General features: G+C 42.5%; 1 protein-coding gene across 5 annotated transcripts in view; it reads left to right on the forward strand.

Moving 5' to 3' along the window:
- TAOK3 (TAO kinase 3) overlaps positions 1-17583 on the forward strand; it is a 152209-nt gene that overhangs the window by 79175 nt on the left and 55451 nt on the right. For 4 of the 5 annotated variants that reach the window (XM_072142333.1, XM_072142363.1, XM_072142355.1 and 1 more), the window contains exons 13-14: positions 201-407; positions 4180-4314. In XM_072142333.1, coding sequence (XP_071998434.1) covers positions 201-407; positions 4180-4314 — 342 coding nt within the window. The remainder of the gene's footprint in view (positions 1-200; positions 408-4179; positions 4315-17583) is intronic. The other variant, XM_072142372.1, reaches the window with a different exon arrangement.

Genomic DNA, 17583 nt, shown 5'->3' on the forward strand with positions numbered 1-17583 from the left:
GTCTGCGTGTATATAAAATATATTATACTCACACATTCCTATTTTCTACCACTCAAATTAATAGAAATAATGGTTAGCATGAAGTGGTTAAGACTGATAACTATACGCTCATACAGTGTTTTTATGTCTGCAAATTAACAGAATGTATGTTAGAAATGGCTGTGACCAGTAATGGTAATGTCCCTGTATATTCCTTATAGGACAGTGAACATGTGACAAACTTGACCAGAAAAATGGATAGCCTGGGTAGCAACCATTCCATACCAAGTATGTCCGTCAGTACGGGTAGCCAGAGCAGCAGTGTCAATAGCATGCAAGAAGTTCTAGATGATATGAGCCCAGACCTGAGCTCAATGCAAAGTTACAGCTGTACATTCGATTCCACCTCTTCCTTCATTCCCAAAAAGGTAAGTAATTCTATTCAGTGGGCTATGTCAGGAGGATAGATATAGTTCTACGTCTTCAATTACTATGTATATAGTACAAATAACACACATGCACATTAACCTGCCACATTTGTCTCCACATTTACCATATATAAAAAGTAATGGCATGACTACTATGTAGCTCCAGCATCTGCACAGACTCCACCAGTTGTAGCCCTGTATTTGCTTCCTTTAATTATCTGGGCTGGATTCACACAGTGCTTTATTTTTGTATTTTGTAAGAGAAGGAAATAGGAAAAACCACATTTTATTTATGTAGTAAAGTATGTGTTTTTTTTTTTTTTTGCATTTCAGAACACAAAATAAAAGCCTTGTGTGAACCTAGCCTTGGGGTCTGCCCATGGCAGATTTATTGTATTTTATTTCTTTAAAGGGCCAGTTCACACCTCACCATTTTCAGTTTTGCATCCTTTATCTTGAGGAGTGATGAAACTCTCAGAACAGGTGCAAAACTGATGCAAAAATATGTGGATCGCATGTGTCCCAGTTAGGTTTATGCCACACATCGTGTTTTTGGACTGTTTTAAAGAATGCGGTTTCAGTCCGTTTACAAACACATGCTTTAAAACGGTTCAAAAATGCGACTTGTGGCATCCCCCGTAAAATACCAATGTGATTGAGCAAAGTATTTTCTAAACGCACATCATTCAGAACATGTGAATGCAGCCTAATCTCTAAATTATCTCAGCACGTCCAATAAACTGAGACAACGGAGGTGTGAACTGCATCCGAGTAATGGACTTTCTATAAAAATCTGCCCCAAATGAGCATACTCTTACATGACTGGAGGATGAGGTGTATGAGGAGGAGGAGGAGGAGGAGGAAATTGCCTATTTACCTATAGTGTCTGTGTGTGGATGTGTGTAGAGGTCTTTTACATTACTGGCCATCAATATGGTTGTTGGCTCCTTAAATTTGTAGTATAAGGTCAGTGAATCCATTTATGATTGATTTGGCACAATATTAGTTTTCAAATTATTGTCTTTATTTACTTGAAGGAACTATGTGGATAATTCTTCATACAAATTAAAAATGTTTTCTACATATACATTTTGATTTGAAAACCTAAACAAACTAGGGTGATCAATCGGGATAAAACTAGTGAAAGGAAAAAAGGGAGTTATGAATGTTTGTATGTTTAATTTTTATAAAGAATGTTCCAATAGGCGCTTTTAATAAATGCACATGCCCTGGAGCTTATAGGGTAGCCATTAGTACAGCCCCGGCAATGTAACAATAGAACAATGTTCATTGCATTGTTTGTATGTGTGTGTAAGTATCACACATTGTACTAGTAATGGTCACTGAGGTGGACAAGATACAACAGAAACCTTTTAGGAAGGGTGGACCTTTACTGTGACATCAATGTTCAGTGACAAATCACAGATAATTGGCTGAATGGTGCTATTCATGGGGGAGATCATCACGATGACAATCCCCTTTATTCAGCAAACTCCATTTTTTGGCATAGTTCATTGTTGTTTAGACACGTAAATGTGTTGTAGTCCATTGTTGTAAGGGTCAGCTCAACAAACAATAGCTGTGCCCGGGTCACTTTCCGAGTGACCCTTTTCATAGGCTACAAGTGACAGGGAAATGTTTGTGTCTACTCAGTATAACCTGATGACCATTATAATGTAATAATGACACTAAACCTAAAAGTTGACTTTGGGATACTGTTCTGTCATTGGAGCTGAAAAATAAATACTAGATCAATAGATCCAAAATGTTGAACTGAGCCTGAGAACCCAAATTACTACAATGGGGTCTGTTGGGTTATATCATGTGGTGTCCAACATTTTTTCTAAAAACAAAATCCTGATGGGGGAAAGAAGGTCTGAGGCCTTGTTCACATGTTGTGAATGAACTGCAAGCTCTGTGTAATCTGTGTGTGCATTATAACAAACTATTATTATTATAATATTGAAGCGCATTGGAGAGGAGTAACTGCCTAAAGCCCATCTCACACCTGCGACTGGCTTTCTGCTTTTCATGTCTGTTACAAATATGATATTAACGTGAGTCTACCAGGTCCATTAAAAATTCCACTAATGTCCATGGAATTTTAAAGGCTTCCGTTGGTGTCCAGACTTGAGCAGAAAATTGGTTGGAATCTGCAGAACACACAAAAACATAAATGGCTTCTGCAAGTGTCCATTTGCACCACTTCTCTTAGGAGTCCATTGTTGTTATTAGACTTTCGTTATTATCATTTTTGCGAGAGAAGTTAATAGCGGAAGTCCAAAGCAGGTGTGAACTAGATCTAACGGCAATGCATGTTTTGCTTGGTATACCAGCAGTGCACAAACTCTTATGCAATTGGGATTTACTCCTCCCTGATGCGCTTGGATTGTGTGTCAATATGTGAACGTGGCCTTGGTGGCAAAATGAATAGTAAGGATGTACAGAGCCCTGGGAAGCATCTCTGAAGCTTGCCATGGCTACTGCATAGTTGTAAGAGCAGGTCACCATGAATTGGTAATCTCCATGACCAGTGCACCCTCCATCTGAGGTGTAGTATCAGCAGCGCTTCCTTGGGCCCAGCCTTTATTAAGCCCTAGTATTGAGACCCTAGCAGCCTTCACATTGGGGTGTCTTGTGAGGGACCTCTGGTTCTCCGGAGGGTCACTGCATATACCTATAATAACATAGAGGGAGGGCTCCATTATTGGACTATATTTGAGTGCTGGTTGTACAGGTGAGGGCACGGCCTATGATAGCCATTGGTGATACCACTGCTTGTATGACATGTAGTCAGTAGTCGGGCGCCAGTGCAGGCCTGTGTGTCATGTACATCACTGCCGCCGCCGCCACCATTTTGGGGGTGTTCCCTGCCTGTCACAGCTGTGGAAATGTCATAGATTTACTGCTCGGTTCTGTCTCTTTAAAAGAGAAAAAAATTTTCCAGTGCTCCCTCCTCAGCGAGGCTGGAAAGTGCTAGAACCGAGCAGCGCACCCGAGCGGCGGCGGCATCAGCCTGCGCGGCGGGCACCGGGCCGCATATACACACACATCTAGTGCAGCCACACGGGGCGGAGACTGCACAACCAAAGCCCAAAAATAGAGCAGCGGCGGCGGCAGTAGCATCTAAAAGACAAAAGGAGGCAGCGGCGGCGGCGGCTGCACAGAGGGAGGGGGCATGTGCTGCCGGGTGTGTGTGCGGGAGCACTGCCGCTGTGTACTTAGTGTGTGAGTGTGTACGTGTGCGATATAAATAAATATATCTCCATAGATTCCCTCCCCGTCCCCTCCTCCTCTGCCTCCTCCTCCGGCTGGATGGGATTGTGGAGCTGCTAGGGAAGCTGCTGCTGCTGCCGTGCCGGAGCCTCCACCATCACCACCACCACACAAGCAGCGGCTCTAGAACCGGATCAGCTGACCCCAGCCAGCTCCAGCTGCAATGGGCTGCCGCTGCCTCTCCTCTCGCCCCGGTGGCAGCTGCTGCAGGGACTGAGCCCCGGGCACCGCAGCCTCCACCACCTCCAGCATCAGCACCGCCACCACCGCTACAGAGACATCGGCCATCACCGAGCAAAACACCAGAGGGGGGACAACGGGGAGTGAGACAGCGGGAGAGACGGCCGGGGGGGCGGGCGGGAGGGAGGGTGCGGGAATCACGTTAAACTATGCATCTCATAGAGCCGTGCTGGCGCGGACGGAGGGCTGAGAGACACGCTGCCGCAGCCGGGGCCACAGCACACTCCTCTCTCCTGCTTTTCACCCCTTCCTGCAGGATCATGCATTCATAAGGGATGAGGCGGACCACAGGGATCCCAGGCCTGAGCTGCGGCCTACCCCGTCAGTGCAAAGTCAGGCACTTCATTACCGGACCCGCGAGCGATTCGCTACAATCAAATCAGCATCTTTGGTAAGAAGCGAGCGAGGAGCGGCTCCTCTTATTTATCATCATCTCCCCTCTGCTGCCGGCTACATGTTCTTCTCCCATTGCTGCTGCCATCACCCATCCCCCCTCCTCCTCCTCCCAGTACCCCCCCACCGTCTTGTGCTGCACCTTCCCCTCACCTCATCCTGGCACCCTCAACCCCATCACCACCCCTCCCTCCATAAAAAGAGATTTGCATCTCCTGGTTACCCTCCCCCGTCCCCTATCTGTCGTTCATGTTTTAATGTTTGTTGGCATAGCAACCAGGGCTTGCAAAGGAGGAATTCTAGACCCTGTGCATGGAATACAAAAATCCCCTCATTTTGTCATAGAGCGTATAGATCTAGTGTATATGGTCCTAGAGCGTATAGGTCTAGTGTATATGGTCCTAGAGCGTATGGATACAGGGTATATGGTCCTAGAGTGTATGGATACAGGGTATATGGTCATAGAGCGCACAGGTCTATTGTATATACTCGTAGAGAGTAGAGCTCTATTGTATATGGTTGTAGAGCGTATAGGTCTAGTGTATATGGTGATAGAATGCCTATAGATCTAGTGTATATGGTGGTAGAGCGTCTAGATCTGGTGTATGTAAAGGCTCCATCTATAATGTCTTCTATGTGTGGTGTGTGGCACAGAGGTGGTGCTGAGAATACTGCAATATTAAATACAAGCTGGGCAGGGAGATGTCTCTGCCGGAAAGATGGATCTCTTTGTGTGTGCAGCTGTAATGTCACCTGTGTGTATCAATGCCCTCCGTTACACCTTTCTCTCTATCTATAGCTTTCCCCTTTTTACTGATGGGTGGCGAGCTTTTCGTTTGCTTGACCCTCCCTGGCTGGTGACGGGTGGTGTATGTCTAGTGTATAGAGAGAAGAGCTATACCATGGCATTCTACATGTTTGTGTTGTGATAAGGCACAAGAACCATGGCTTTCTTCTCATTACTGCCAGGCTATTTCACTGTCTCCATGCAGGGGTCAGCTGTGTTGCAAACATAAAATCTGGATATTTATGGAGCTATCCATTGCATAATACTCCGGGTAGATATTCCCTCCTAAATAGATGGGTGTCCTTGCAAAAAAAGAAAGGGAAAAAGAGGGGGGGCATGTCACACCCCTTTTACACATGCACATATCTGCACACACGCGTACATATAGGATTTGTCTTCCTTCATACACACACATGTGTATATATTACACATCCATGATTTTATTTTTTCTTTTTCACTATTTTTGGCATTGATAGTCATTGCTACATTTATGGATAAGGGGCAGAGCCAGGTTCTGTCGACATGTACTGATGCTGCCTGGCACAAGAGTACAAATCCAATTCTAGAATTGTTGCTGGTTCTACCAGAGGCTGGCATATGCCATATTGTATAGTTCTTCACTCTCTGATATAACACGAAGCAGCTTGCATATATAATATTGCATTTGTAGTGTTCATACACACAGTCTTGCCATCATGTTGAAACGCACACATATTTATATGTATTTGAATGTGTTTTTCTCTTGATTTTTGTACCATAGTCATCCTAGAAGAGAAACCATTTGTAATTGTTCCTAATCTGCAATGCTCGAAAGTTACCGTTCAGCAGCCCCTTTCCTTTTTTCTATCCATGAAGGTTTTGTGTAAATGCTTACTCATGTCAAAAACGCCAGATTTTTTTTTTCTTTTTAGGCAGAGATGAATGCTCTGTTAAATGCACATGGTAATAATAAGCCAGCATATCATAGACATGCATTCCTTGGTGGTTTGTGTTGCAATGTTTGTATGTAAACAACCATGTATTTTGTGGTATGTAGATGAATGGGATCTTACATACACTAATATTGCCATTGGGCTGAACCCCTGCCTCTGCAGTCTGAACATGCCCATTTACCTGGCATGGATGATGATGTGACCTTATTGCCTTTTTTTCTGTACACCTTGAAAATATATAGTGTCAGTGTGGGACCTATGTCTATCTGTGCTTGTAGTCACTGTTTAAAAACAAATGTTAAATGTAGGCCCATGGCCCAAAATGTCATAGCTGGGAAGATTTTGATGATATTATTAAACCCATTTCAGAAGCTTTTCTTAAATGATTACATTATGATCACAAAAAGCCCATGAGACTTTGACTTGCCAAGAGTTTTCTCATTGGTGCCACTTTTGCATGTTACTTCATACTGTGATGTAACCTTGGCTTCTCAAGACCTTGCAGCCAATAAATTGGCGCTTGGCTCCCAGTGGTTGTCATGGCTAGATTTGTTGATTCTACACGGCCTCCTTTTTGTTAACTCAAAAACATATTCACAAAACTATGCCCTATGAGTGCTGAGCAGTTGTTTTGAGTTCACTGTGTGTGTCCTTGTGTGATGTGCACAGACATCATGTGCCGTTAGTTTTGTGGGAATAGGGTTGAAGAATAAAAAGTTCTAATCCAAAGCTGTAGTGCTCAAATCCAAAGTGCCTGCAGTGGTCCCTCATTGTGGTTGTATAGTCGCTGATCTGCATGGTCACACCAAGCCATTATTCTGTCTGGATGGTGTGTTCAAAACATTCCACCAAAAAGCAATAAATGTCTCAGAAGTTGTCTTCTAATGTACTGCTGCGTTTACCTGATTTTGTGGCTCTTGATGTTGTGGGTATTTGGGTGGATGTTTTTGCTAGAATAAACAAGTTTTTGTTGTAGCCGACATACCAAAAGCAAACCTAGTGGAAGAAGATGCCTGCATGACATTGACAACCCCAAAACATTATCCTACACATTTTTATCTTCTTGGTCACATGAGAACCACGGTTGAAAGTTCCTCCAAACCCACAAAAGTTTGGTAGGATTTGTTAGCCTCCTAATGGCAGAAGTCCAGGGAAAATGGATTGGACATTTTGGATTTAAGCATTGCCAATACTATATTTCCCCTCTTTAACTCTGAGCTGTATATACACATTGTATTTTTTAGTTTACTAGATTCTGAGTTTCTTAAGGTATGTGATATATATACCATCTCATCGATGGTAACCTATATGGGGGATTCATATGCGGTTTACCATAATTTGACCACATAATGTAACTTGAACCTGATCCAGATCCATTCCATAATTTTAGGCAAAGCCTGGATATTTTAGGCTGACCTGCTTTCTATGTTTACTTGCTATGTTCACATCTGCACAGGAGGCTGTACCAAATTTTGCAAACAAATAGTCCGGAGTCTAATTATAGATAGATAATGGGGTCTTTTGGACACTGTTGTTATCAGTTGTGGGAAACATTTGTTCTTGTTTTATAATGGAGTAGGACTGCACACTTGCCAGCATTATTATTATATGTATGGGGACCCTTCAAATTTCTGGAAATGGCTTATTCCCAATTCCATGCTTGGCATGTGTGGTGGGGAGGTCTGGAGCAATGCCAATTTGGTCTATACCTGCGTATTGTGCAAGGCCAGTCTTCGGCCCAGTTCACATCTTCTCCATTATGTCTTAAGTTATTTTTATCAGTTATTGTGAGTGAAAACACAGAACAAGCCCAAGTCTTTCCATTCTACCTTCCCTCTGGAAGGACTTGCACCTAATCTATGTGTTGAACTACTCCTGGTTTTGGCTCACAATAACTGATGACCTAACAGAGATGTGAACTGGGACTAAGTAGTTTTGTATTGAGTGCTAGTGACTCTATTTTGAGATCCATCTTTGGAGTATGTTGAAGCAATGGGGCCCAAGCAGGATATGCTGGTGACCACAAATAAGCTTTGGTTTATGTTTGAGAAGTAGTTACATAGTCTTATATGATTTACTTATGAGAATACAATAGTCCTTTTTTATCTTGTGGTGGCCAGTATTACGATCGAGTTCAGGTTTTTTGTTCTTTGTTAGAAGTACAATTTAAGCAGTAAGCCATTGCTACCTCTTCTGCCACAACTTTTACTCTTTGCCTCTTGAGGACACCAATACAGTTGAAAGAAGGGCAAATTTGGAGTATCATCGTATCTTCTCTCCAGGGTCCCCCTGTACGGGTCCCCCTGCTGGAGGACCTCCGAAAGATAATTTGGTCCTTCTTGCAGTCCCAAGCAGCCAAAAACGTGTTACTCTAAAATTGCACTGAGAGCAGCATATCTTGAGTCACTTGAGACTGCAGGAAGATTCTTTGAGTTCTGTCTGGTGAACTCTGTGCTGGGTCGATGGCTTGGGCACCCACAGAGAGGGCACAAAGTGCCACATCTGGCACCTGTTCCATTGGTTTGCTAAAGACGTTTTCTTTGCATAGATCATCAGAGACCTGATGTCCAATGCCCAGAAACCTCCATTAAGGAAGGCAGTAATGCTTTTTAGCCACTATACATAGATCAGTGATGCCTCGTTTCTTTTCAGTGGTTGTTTCATGTACAGCTGACCGGTGGGAACTTACACCAGTCTGATATTGATGACCTATCCTATCAATTACCTGGAAAACCCATTGAAATATGATCCTCCTCTTTTATATCGATCTTCCTTCAAACAAGGACCAACAACATTTGTTTGGGCACACCATCCATAATTTGATCCCGGGCTAAATCATGTTGCCATTTATGATACACATAAGTGTTGCCGAGCCATAACTTTCCTTACTTTTATGCTGTTAGTTTCTTCACTTTATTAGTAATAGTTTTAGAAGGGAATAAACATCTCTGAGTATTAAATAGACAAATAACTAATACTTCATATTAAAGCCAACCTCCAGAATTAAAAAAAAAAAAAAAAAAAAAAAAAAAACTACATAGGGCATAGATTACAAAAAGGACAATGAAAATTAAACTGTCTAGTAAGTTTGTTTTTTTTTTCTTCTGATAACCGTCCCCTCTTCATTTCTGTATAGTCCTCTATAGGGTACATTCACACGCGGTATGCCCGCCGTGCGGGCATACCACCCTGTGCTGGAGGTGAGGAGGAGGTGACCCCCTCCTCCCTCCATAGGAAATAGCAGCACACGGCCGCACATCCGCCGAAAGATAGAGCTTGCTCTATCTTTTTGCGGTGTGCGGCCCGGATCGGTGCGGGATCCCCGCCGTGCCGCTATTGCCGTCTATGGGGACATTCATGCGGCGGCAAATTTGCGACCGCATGTACGGCCCCGCAGACGGCAGTGTGAATGAGCCCATAGTCTGATATGCTCCCACTTGTACCATCCAGGAGCAGAGGGTTATCTCAGACCTCCAAAACTAATGTAGTCTGGAAATCTAATAGACATTTTAAGAGATGAAGACGGGCCTGGTAATTGGTGGAACTACACTCCCACCAGTACCTCACAGGACATCTCAGGATTTGGTCCTTCAAGTCAAGGTTGTGTAGAGCTAGCTGAAGTCCCCCAGAAGTGCTTATGACAAAGCATCTACCTATCACCACCTAAAGACTGAAAAAGGTGGAGAGCTTGAGGGGCGAGTGAACCTCTTGACTTGAAGGAAGGAATATCTTATGGAATGAAAGTTCTCTTTTGGGGATTGACAATAGCGCTGGGGCATGATAGAGGGCACTGGTGGAAAACACAAGAAGTAGTGTGAGCTACAGATGGTGGTGTTGGTAAAGTCAATGTACTTGCTCCCTGACTGCCTTCTGTCTTGTGTATTGGGCAACTACCTTACAAGGGCTGTAAAAAAAAAAAAAAAAATTATATAGTAAAGTACCAAGTAATGAAATGCACAACAAGTAAATTACCCTGAAATAGCAGAAGTTTAGATGTGGCAATGTAGTCCTAGACTGACCCCATTTTTTTCCTTGTATTTCAACGATATGGTGTTTTTTTTTCAGGACACAAGTGCACCATTTGAACCTCGTAACTGGCTGTGACGATATTGCTGGGTCTTCCCTCTTTTTATTTATCTCTCACATCTATAGTGTCGATACCACATGCTCTGCCTACATATATTCTGCCCAGAGTTTTCGCCTTAATATAATGACATTAGTAATCTTTTTGACTCGCTAATCCAGCCTGATGCTTCCATTAGTAAGATAAAGCAGTCATCAAACTGCAAATTCCACTTGTGGTGTAGATGTAGATCAGACACGGTGCACGGGGCAGTGGTACACACAGCCGGCAGAAGATGTAGCTTTACTTCCCAGTTCCCAATGTTCCGAGTATTGAGGAACCTTAACAGATGGTCAAGGGAGAATGTTTTCCTCTTTGCTAAACCTACTTTGATCCCTACATCACATGACCTGGTAAAAGATGCTTCTGCAGCTGTTAATCTGAAGTAAAGTAGGTGCAGTACCTACAGAAGAAATTCTGCATTGCTGAACCGTGCTGGACAGCTCCAGCTTTTTGCTTAGTCTTGAAGGCAGAATAGCTGCAGGATCCCTGATGTCGTGGCCTGTGTTAACAGCCTGCTTATCAGATGTCAGATACTTGTGTGCAAAAGCTTACATAGTTCTCCAGCTTAAAAGAAAAGCTGAGTATTGTATGTGTCTAAACCTAGGGTGGAGGGTTGTCACACATTTTTGTGTGACAACCTTTCCCCTCTGTGCCCTCTGCTGAACCCCCCCAGTCCCCTCTGTGCCCTCTGCGGTATCCCCCTCCCTCCCCTCTGTGCCATATGCTGTATTCCTCCCCTTCCCCTCTGTGCCCTCTGCTGTATCCCCCTCCCTCCCCTCTGTGGTATCCACATCCCTCCCCTCTGTGCCCTCTACTGTATTCCTCCCCTCTGTGCCCTCTGCTGTATCCCCCCTTTCCCCTCTGTGCCCTCTGCTGTATCCCCCCTACCCTCTGTGCTATGCCCTCTATGACCTCTGCGCTATCCCGCTTATACTCTGCCACCACCCCTTCCTTCTCATCCTTTTTGATGCACATGTTTGATACAAATCCTAGCATGGATCTGGGTTTCAGCCACTGGGACTGGTCTTTAGTAGAGTAGACCTACAGCTTGTTTCCATGGTTTGTATGGGGGTACATTGAGTGCAGTTTGGATTAATTTTATATCTGAGAAACTACCCAGGTCTCCTTGATAAGACTGCCTCACCTGCTTAATTTCTCTTCTGTGATGCTTTGGATGAGTCAATAACTGAAATAACAGATGAAATAGTTTGGGATTACAATTTTTTTTTTTTTTGATAGCTTCACACATCATCTTGTACTTGATTGGTCCATCCTATATGTTCTGTAATACAGCTATTCTCGAACTGTAGCTTGAGCTCCCAAAACACTATTTAATATTTCCCTTGTATAAAGTTACAAAAAAAATTATATATATTTTTTTGTCATTGCGACTTCTGAGCTGCAGATAGCTGTTAACCAATAAGGACTGGGCTGCCCCATAAATAAACTATAAATATCTACAATGGGACACACGTTCCCTTTAATATTACAGTAAAGGAATCTGTCTTTAGTTTTGACCATGCAAAATGGTCAATAGAGGTAGGCGGGCTATACTTTAATAAAAGGACACTTAAAACAGACTCTATCCCACTGAGCAGTTCTCTTGTATGTGCATACAGAGCATTTTTGCACCAGCACCCGCCTATTGCACGTGCAAGAGGGGTGGATAAGTGGATACTGTTGTCATTCCCCTCAAAATATACAGGAGCATCATCCACCCAAGAAGCGATGGTGAACCGCACAATTGCACATTTCTATTTACCATCACTTTAACTTTGTCTTTTTTTTTTTTTTTTCACTGATGGATGTTTTTTGGCATTCATTTTACTGGTTTTGTCCACTACAAAGTAAAATATTCTTTAATGCAGCATATTCAAAATAAATCCAACCCTATATTTCCAGCGCTGGTAATGGCCCGATTCCTTCAGAAGTCATGTGACATTTGCTTTTAGCACTAATCCTGCAGCAGTATCCAGTCTTTGTATTGTCACTTGATAACACCAAAAAAGAAGCTGTTTCAGCCTTCACCAGAACAAAGGTCAGCTATGGTATTTACATCAGCTTTCACTTTAGGACCTTCTGTTTTAAAGAAATGTACCATCAAAGTCTATCATGAAAAACCAGGGACACTTAACCACAGTCAGTGCCTAGAACTATATTTGTTATCCATGGCCTCTTTTGTTCTAAAATCAACATTTAAAATGCTAATTAGTTTGAAGGGCTTCTGGAGGTGTTACCAGAGCCTCTCCCTGCTGCATACAGGCTGTTATACTGTGCAAGGAACTGCAGCAGAGGAAGTTTCAGCTCACAGTGGGCGGGGGGCTCCTGCTGTTTGCCGAAACTTCCTGTACTGCAGTGACAAACGGTCAGAGGGGGCGAGTTGAGACCATCTAATACTGCATTCACATTGCATTTGAAGAAGAATGCAACAACTGAGTAAGGAAATTTGCCCAATTACATTGCTTGTTTTAATTTTAATGCATGTGTTAATGCAATGTTAGCATATGTTAACTTAACGTTAAAGAGGAGCAGCAGCACCTTTATATGTTCTCTCCCATTAATGTTCACCTGCTTTTGGTTTCAGAAACTGCATCTGAAAAAAACAGAATGTGTGAATGCACCCTAACACTCTGTGAAGCTAGAGCACAGCGTAGCTCTGGTAACAGCCTCCGGAGCCGTTCGGGCACATTAGCATAATTGTAAAAGTAGATTTTTAGAAGGAAGGGGGATATGAATAACAAATATAAATACATTACTGCTTGATTATGATGGTAGATTTCCTTTTAAGGGTGTGGTCACATGTGGTGCCTGTGTTTACAAAAACTAGTGCAAGCGGTTGGACCTTGGCCACGGAAACGCATGCAATGCAGGACACCGGGTGCTGGTTACTGATTGCATGTGTTTCCATATGCATATGTGATCAGGCCAAGGCCGGACCCCATGGGCTAGAGTTGCGTTTGTAAATGTAACACTAGCACCACGTGTTTCCAGGTAGTCGTGTCATACCCGGTGTCGTGCATTAATTCAGCCAGAGGACCAATACTCACACACCTCCCCATGCGCTAGCGTTAAGTTTGTCAATGCAGCTCTAGTGCCACGTGTAACCTCAGTTTTTAGTTTTTTCCTGCATTTGGTAATCAATGTCCTGGGTTATTTAGGTGACTATTCCATTTCCCAGGCGTTTTTCTATTTCCACAGTGTTTTCTGCTGCAGGGTGCAGTATGTGCTCCGGGTTGCCTCCCCTGCTCTGTGTGTGCTATTTATATGATGTGCAGGCTGGATACTCCCCACAATGGCCGTGGGCTTGGCCCAATGGAGTAGCCTGAGATTAAACTGCAGCGATTAAGATCATCCATGTAAAAGTATAAATGAATAAAGGTTGAGGGTACATTCACACCTGGTGTTCAATTCATGCTTTTCTCCCGCTGTTGCACTGCATTTTGAGAGCGATTATTTGCCTAATTAAATTGATTTTGACATTTACAAAACGCAACCGTTAACGCATGCATTAACATTGAGTTATCGTTTGTGTTTTGTAAACTCAAATGTTAACATCAAATTTATTAAACACATTTAGAGCTAAGTAATCAAGTTTGAGCAGACACCTCATGGCCAATCCTGGGTATGGCTAGTAGCAAGGGGAGTTGGTTTGCCGCATCCGCCTATAAATTGGGTCTGCTCATCTCTATTCGGGTTTCCTCCCCCATGTACTAGAATAGCGATAAGTTTGTCGTGTAAAGTTGCAACAGAAACTTTTCATCTGTTTTCTGCCAAGGTCAGAATCTGTGAGATGTCCACTCTGCAATTCTGTGACCTATTTTGGGTTTAGTACCTCTGAAGAGCCGGGTAACCTCACCCCTGTAGTATCTTAATTTGATATCCCTTGGAATCGTTTTATGTATTGTCTACATAACGGATCATGTCCCTCAGATTTGGTGATAAATGTAATGTCTTAAGATAAATGGATAGTGTATGCAATTCTGGATGACCTTGAGTAACCTCATGAGTAGAGAATCTCCGTTTACACTATATCTTTCAGTGTATTGAGGACATGTAACTAGTCCATCCCCTAATGATATTTGACAGCAGTACCTCCTGCCTCTCTTCTAGTAGTGACAATAGTGCTCCTTGCACATGCATCCAGCTCCATTATACCAAAACTGGATGGAGGCTACCAAATCAGGCAAAACTTTTGCATTGCATTTTAAACCCCTTTTTTAAAAAACAAAAATAAATAAAATTAAAACTCTATTCAAAAGCAGTTTGTCCTAAATCAGAAACGGCAAACTGATACTGGTGATGCATAAGCTGGTGGCACATAAGATGAGTAAATATGTGTTTATGATGAGAAATGATTGTATACTCTCAAATGGTCATATTTGGTTCCAAGAAATGGTATATGCATTTCGCTATATGCTTTGACTTGATGGAAGGACATCCTTGGATTTAAAGGGAACGTGTGGCTTTTAAACCTCTAAACTATCACCCTCCAGTAGGAGATGCTGAAATGTTTGTTTCATATTTTATTTCATTTCATGTTAAAACTTGGCCACCTCCTTACAAAAAAAATAAGTTCCAAAGTCTTAGGTTTTTTACGGATCATTTGCATGAAATGCGTAACACTAAGAGGCTGAGGGTGCAGTCACACATACCGCTAGCGCTGCATTTACCAACACAATGCTAGTACATGTGAGGCGCTTTACAGTTAATGGAGATAAGGTGCCTGCACATAGGACCCTTTACAACGTGTCTAGACACTATTTTAGCCCGTAGCTTGTCAGCACCATTCAGATATGGGACACAGAACTCATGAGATGGGATCCTTACCAATCACACTAATATATCTTGTAGATGATAAATTGTTATCTCAGGACAACCCCTTTAGGGTGCGTTCCCATGTTCAGTTATTCAGATGCAGTTTAACAAGTCAAAAGCAGGTGGGATCATAATTGGTGAGACTATCATAGAGGGTGGGGTCACACTTACCACTAGCGCTGCGTTTACAAGCACAACGGAGGTGGCCTCGGCCAGATCACATATCCTGCCCCCGCATTGCGTTTGTGAACGGTATGTGTGACCGCACCCTGAAAGTCTTGGTTTAGGTTTAGACATCAAAAACTGCATCTGAAAAACTTGGGAAAGCATCCTCAGGCATCCAAAATCTTTAAAGTATCATAAGCGGTGATCGCCTCCTGATCTATCAATAATTATGATGATATTTCTGAGCGACTCTATATTGTAGCCATTTCCAACACTGGAAGAAATTTTAATTGCTAAATTTTAGTAAACTAAGTAGGTTTACATGTTTACACTGGTTCCACAATGCTTGAGAATATAATATTTCCATGTTGCGCTCTGCCACTCCCACTAAGATCATGGAGTTATTTATGGAATGGGAACCTGTCATCAGAAACTGACCTGATAAACTACTATCAGTATGTTGTCTAGCAGCTTTACACCTTATAGATTATTTCTTTCCTAGCCCTGCATGGTTTCAGCACCCAGGAAATCATCTTTGAAGTTTAAATGTAAGTTGGTTGTATAAAGTCAAGGAGGTGGAGAGTTTAACAGTGAAGTCAAGATCTCAAAGCCTCTGAACACCTTCTCCTGTGACTTATATCATGCACCAGACTTCAGGAGACCTTGTTAGTGATGTCTCTAGGTTTGGGACCATCAATTACAGGTCTCATGCACACGACCCTATGGTTTTTTCTGTTGTGTGTGTGTATATACGGTTGTATTCTGGCTGAAAATACGGAACGTATAGCACCATATCCATATAAAATGCTTTGGGCTGGCAAATACGAAAGTCCGAAAAATACGGTATATGACCGTTTTAATACTTTCTTTACGCGTTCATGGCATGGGGCCACAGGGAAAGCTTTAATTCAGTGTTAAACTCTCCACCTCCGTGACTTTATACAACCAATTTACACCTCTCTTCAAAGCTGATTTATTTATTTATTTATTTTGGATGATGCCACCACACTAGGCCATGAAAGAAACATTGACCTACCACTACCAGTAAGTTGTCAAACAGCTAAACATCTTCCAGATAATTTCTGCTGACAGGTTTCCTTTAAGACTATTTTCAAGCATCCTTCACACTTCAGAATTTTGTGCTAATGTTATCTATTGATGGCAAACTGGCCGGTTGAATTTTTTATGCATATTCAGCCAAGTTTTTTTTTTTTTTCCAGGGGAAAAAACAATGCAAGCATGCAATACTTATGAACTTGGAAAGAAGCAGCTTATTCTAGTTGATGGGTCAGGGACAGCAAATTTGAGGACAGCAAATACAGGCCATATGTATATGGTGTGTATATCATTGATAGTTCATGGAATATCCTGAAATTGATATCCTTGTGCGGGATTCTCCCCTTTTTAAGTGTATTGGGCAAAATTGGTTGTCGTCCCTCAAATAAAATAATGTATAGAGGGAGCATACTAGGAAAGAATGCACCTATTGCCAGTCCTATAACAATATAATCAATGCACAGTGGATAATCTGATTATGACCTAGAATGCTTGGTCCCTCTAGAACGGTCAAGCTACACCAAAAGGAAAGAACAAGGGCACAACTCGATGTATGTATGACATTTTCACAAAATATACATACTTTATTAGAATAACAGATAGTCTGACAATAAAAGCGGGTTACTGCTGCCAAAAAACAGACAGACTTTATAGTGACCCCACTTAGAAAGATGACCATGCTCCACAAAGCATACGTGTATGGAGTATACAGGTCATTGCAGAATGAACATGGCAGACACATAGAAGGCAAAATGTGAAGTGACCCAAAGCTTAAAGAAAATCTACCATGAAAATCTAGCATCATTAACCAGGGACACTTGCTCATAGATTCAGGCACTGTGGTAACCATCTTATATTTCTAATCCATGACCTCCCTCCCTGCTCTGGCTTAACATGCTGTTACATTGTGCAGGAGCATGTCCCTTCTCTCTCCGTCTGCTGTAATCTCACACAGTGGGAGGGGACGAGTACTTCTGTGCAGCGTAACAGCCTGGGAATCTGCAGCACAGAGGGGCTGTCATAATGCCCCCTAGGAGTCCTTCTAATATCAACTTTTAGCAGAAGGATGTAAGCCATGGATTACCACAGTAACAGGGCCTGGATCTATTAGTAAGTGAAATGACTAGATCGTGTAAGAATGGTAGTTTAGATGGTTACAAGTGTGAAAGTAACCACAGATGACATGTGATACCTGCTAGACACAAACTAACCTGCCATATGCTTATACCAAGAATGAAAAATATAAATTCTACAACCAAAAAGTAGAGAGTCCATTGTATCCATCATGCCACCACAATGCGCATTTCGGTGGAGTACCTTTGTCAGGTTAGGTGGTTATTGGCCTAGAAGTTTTTGCAGTTTGTGCACATTAAAAAAATGTATACA

The sequence above is a fragment of the Engystomops pustulosus genome, chromosome 1 (genome assembly GCF_040894005.1).
Source record: "Engystomops pustulosus chromosome 1, aEngPut4.maternal, whole genome shotgun sequence".
Taxonomy (NCBI): Eukaryota; Metazoa; Chordata; class Amphibia; order Anura; family Leptodactylidae; genus Engystomops; species Engystomops pustulosus.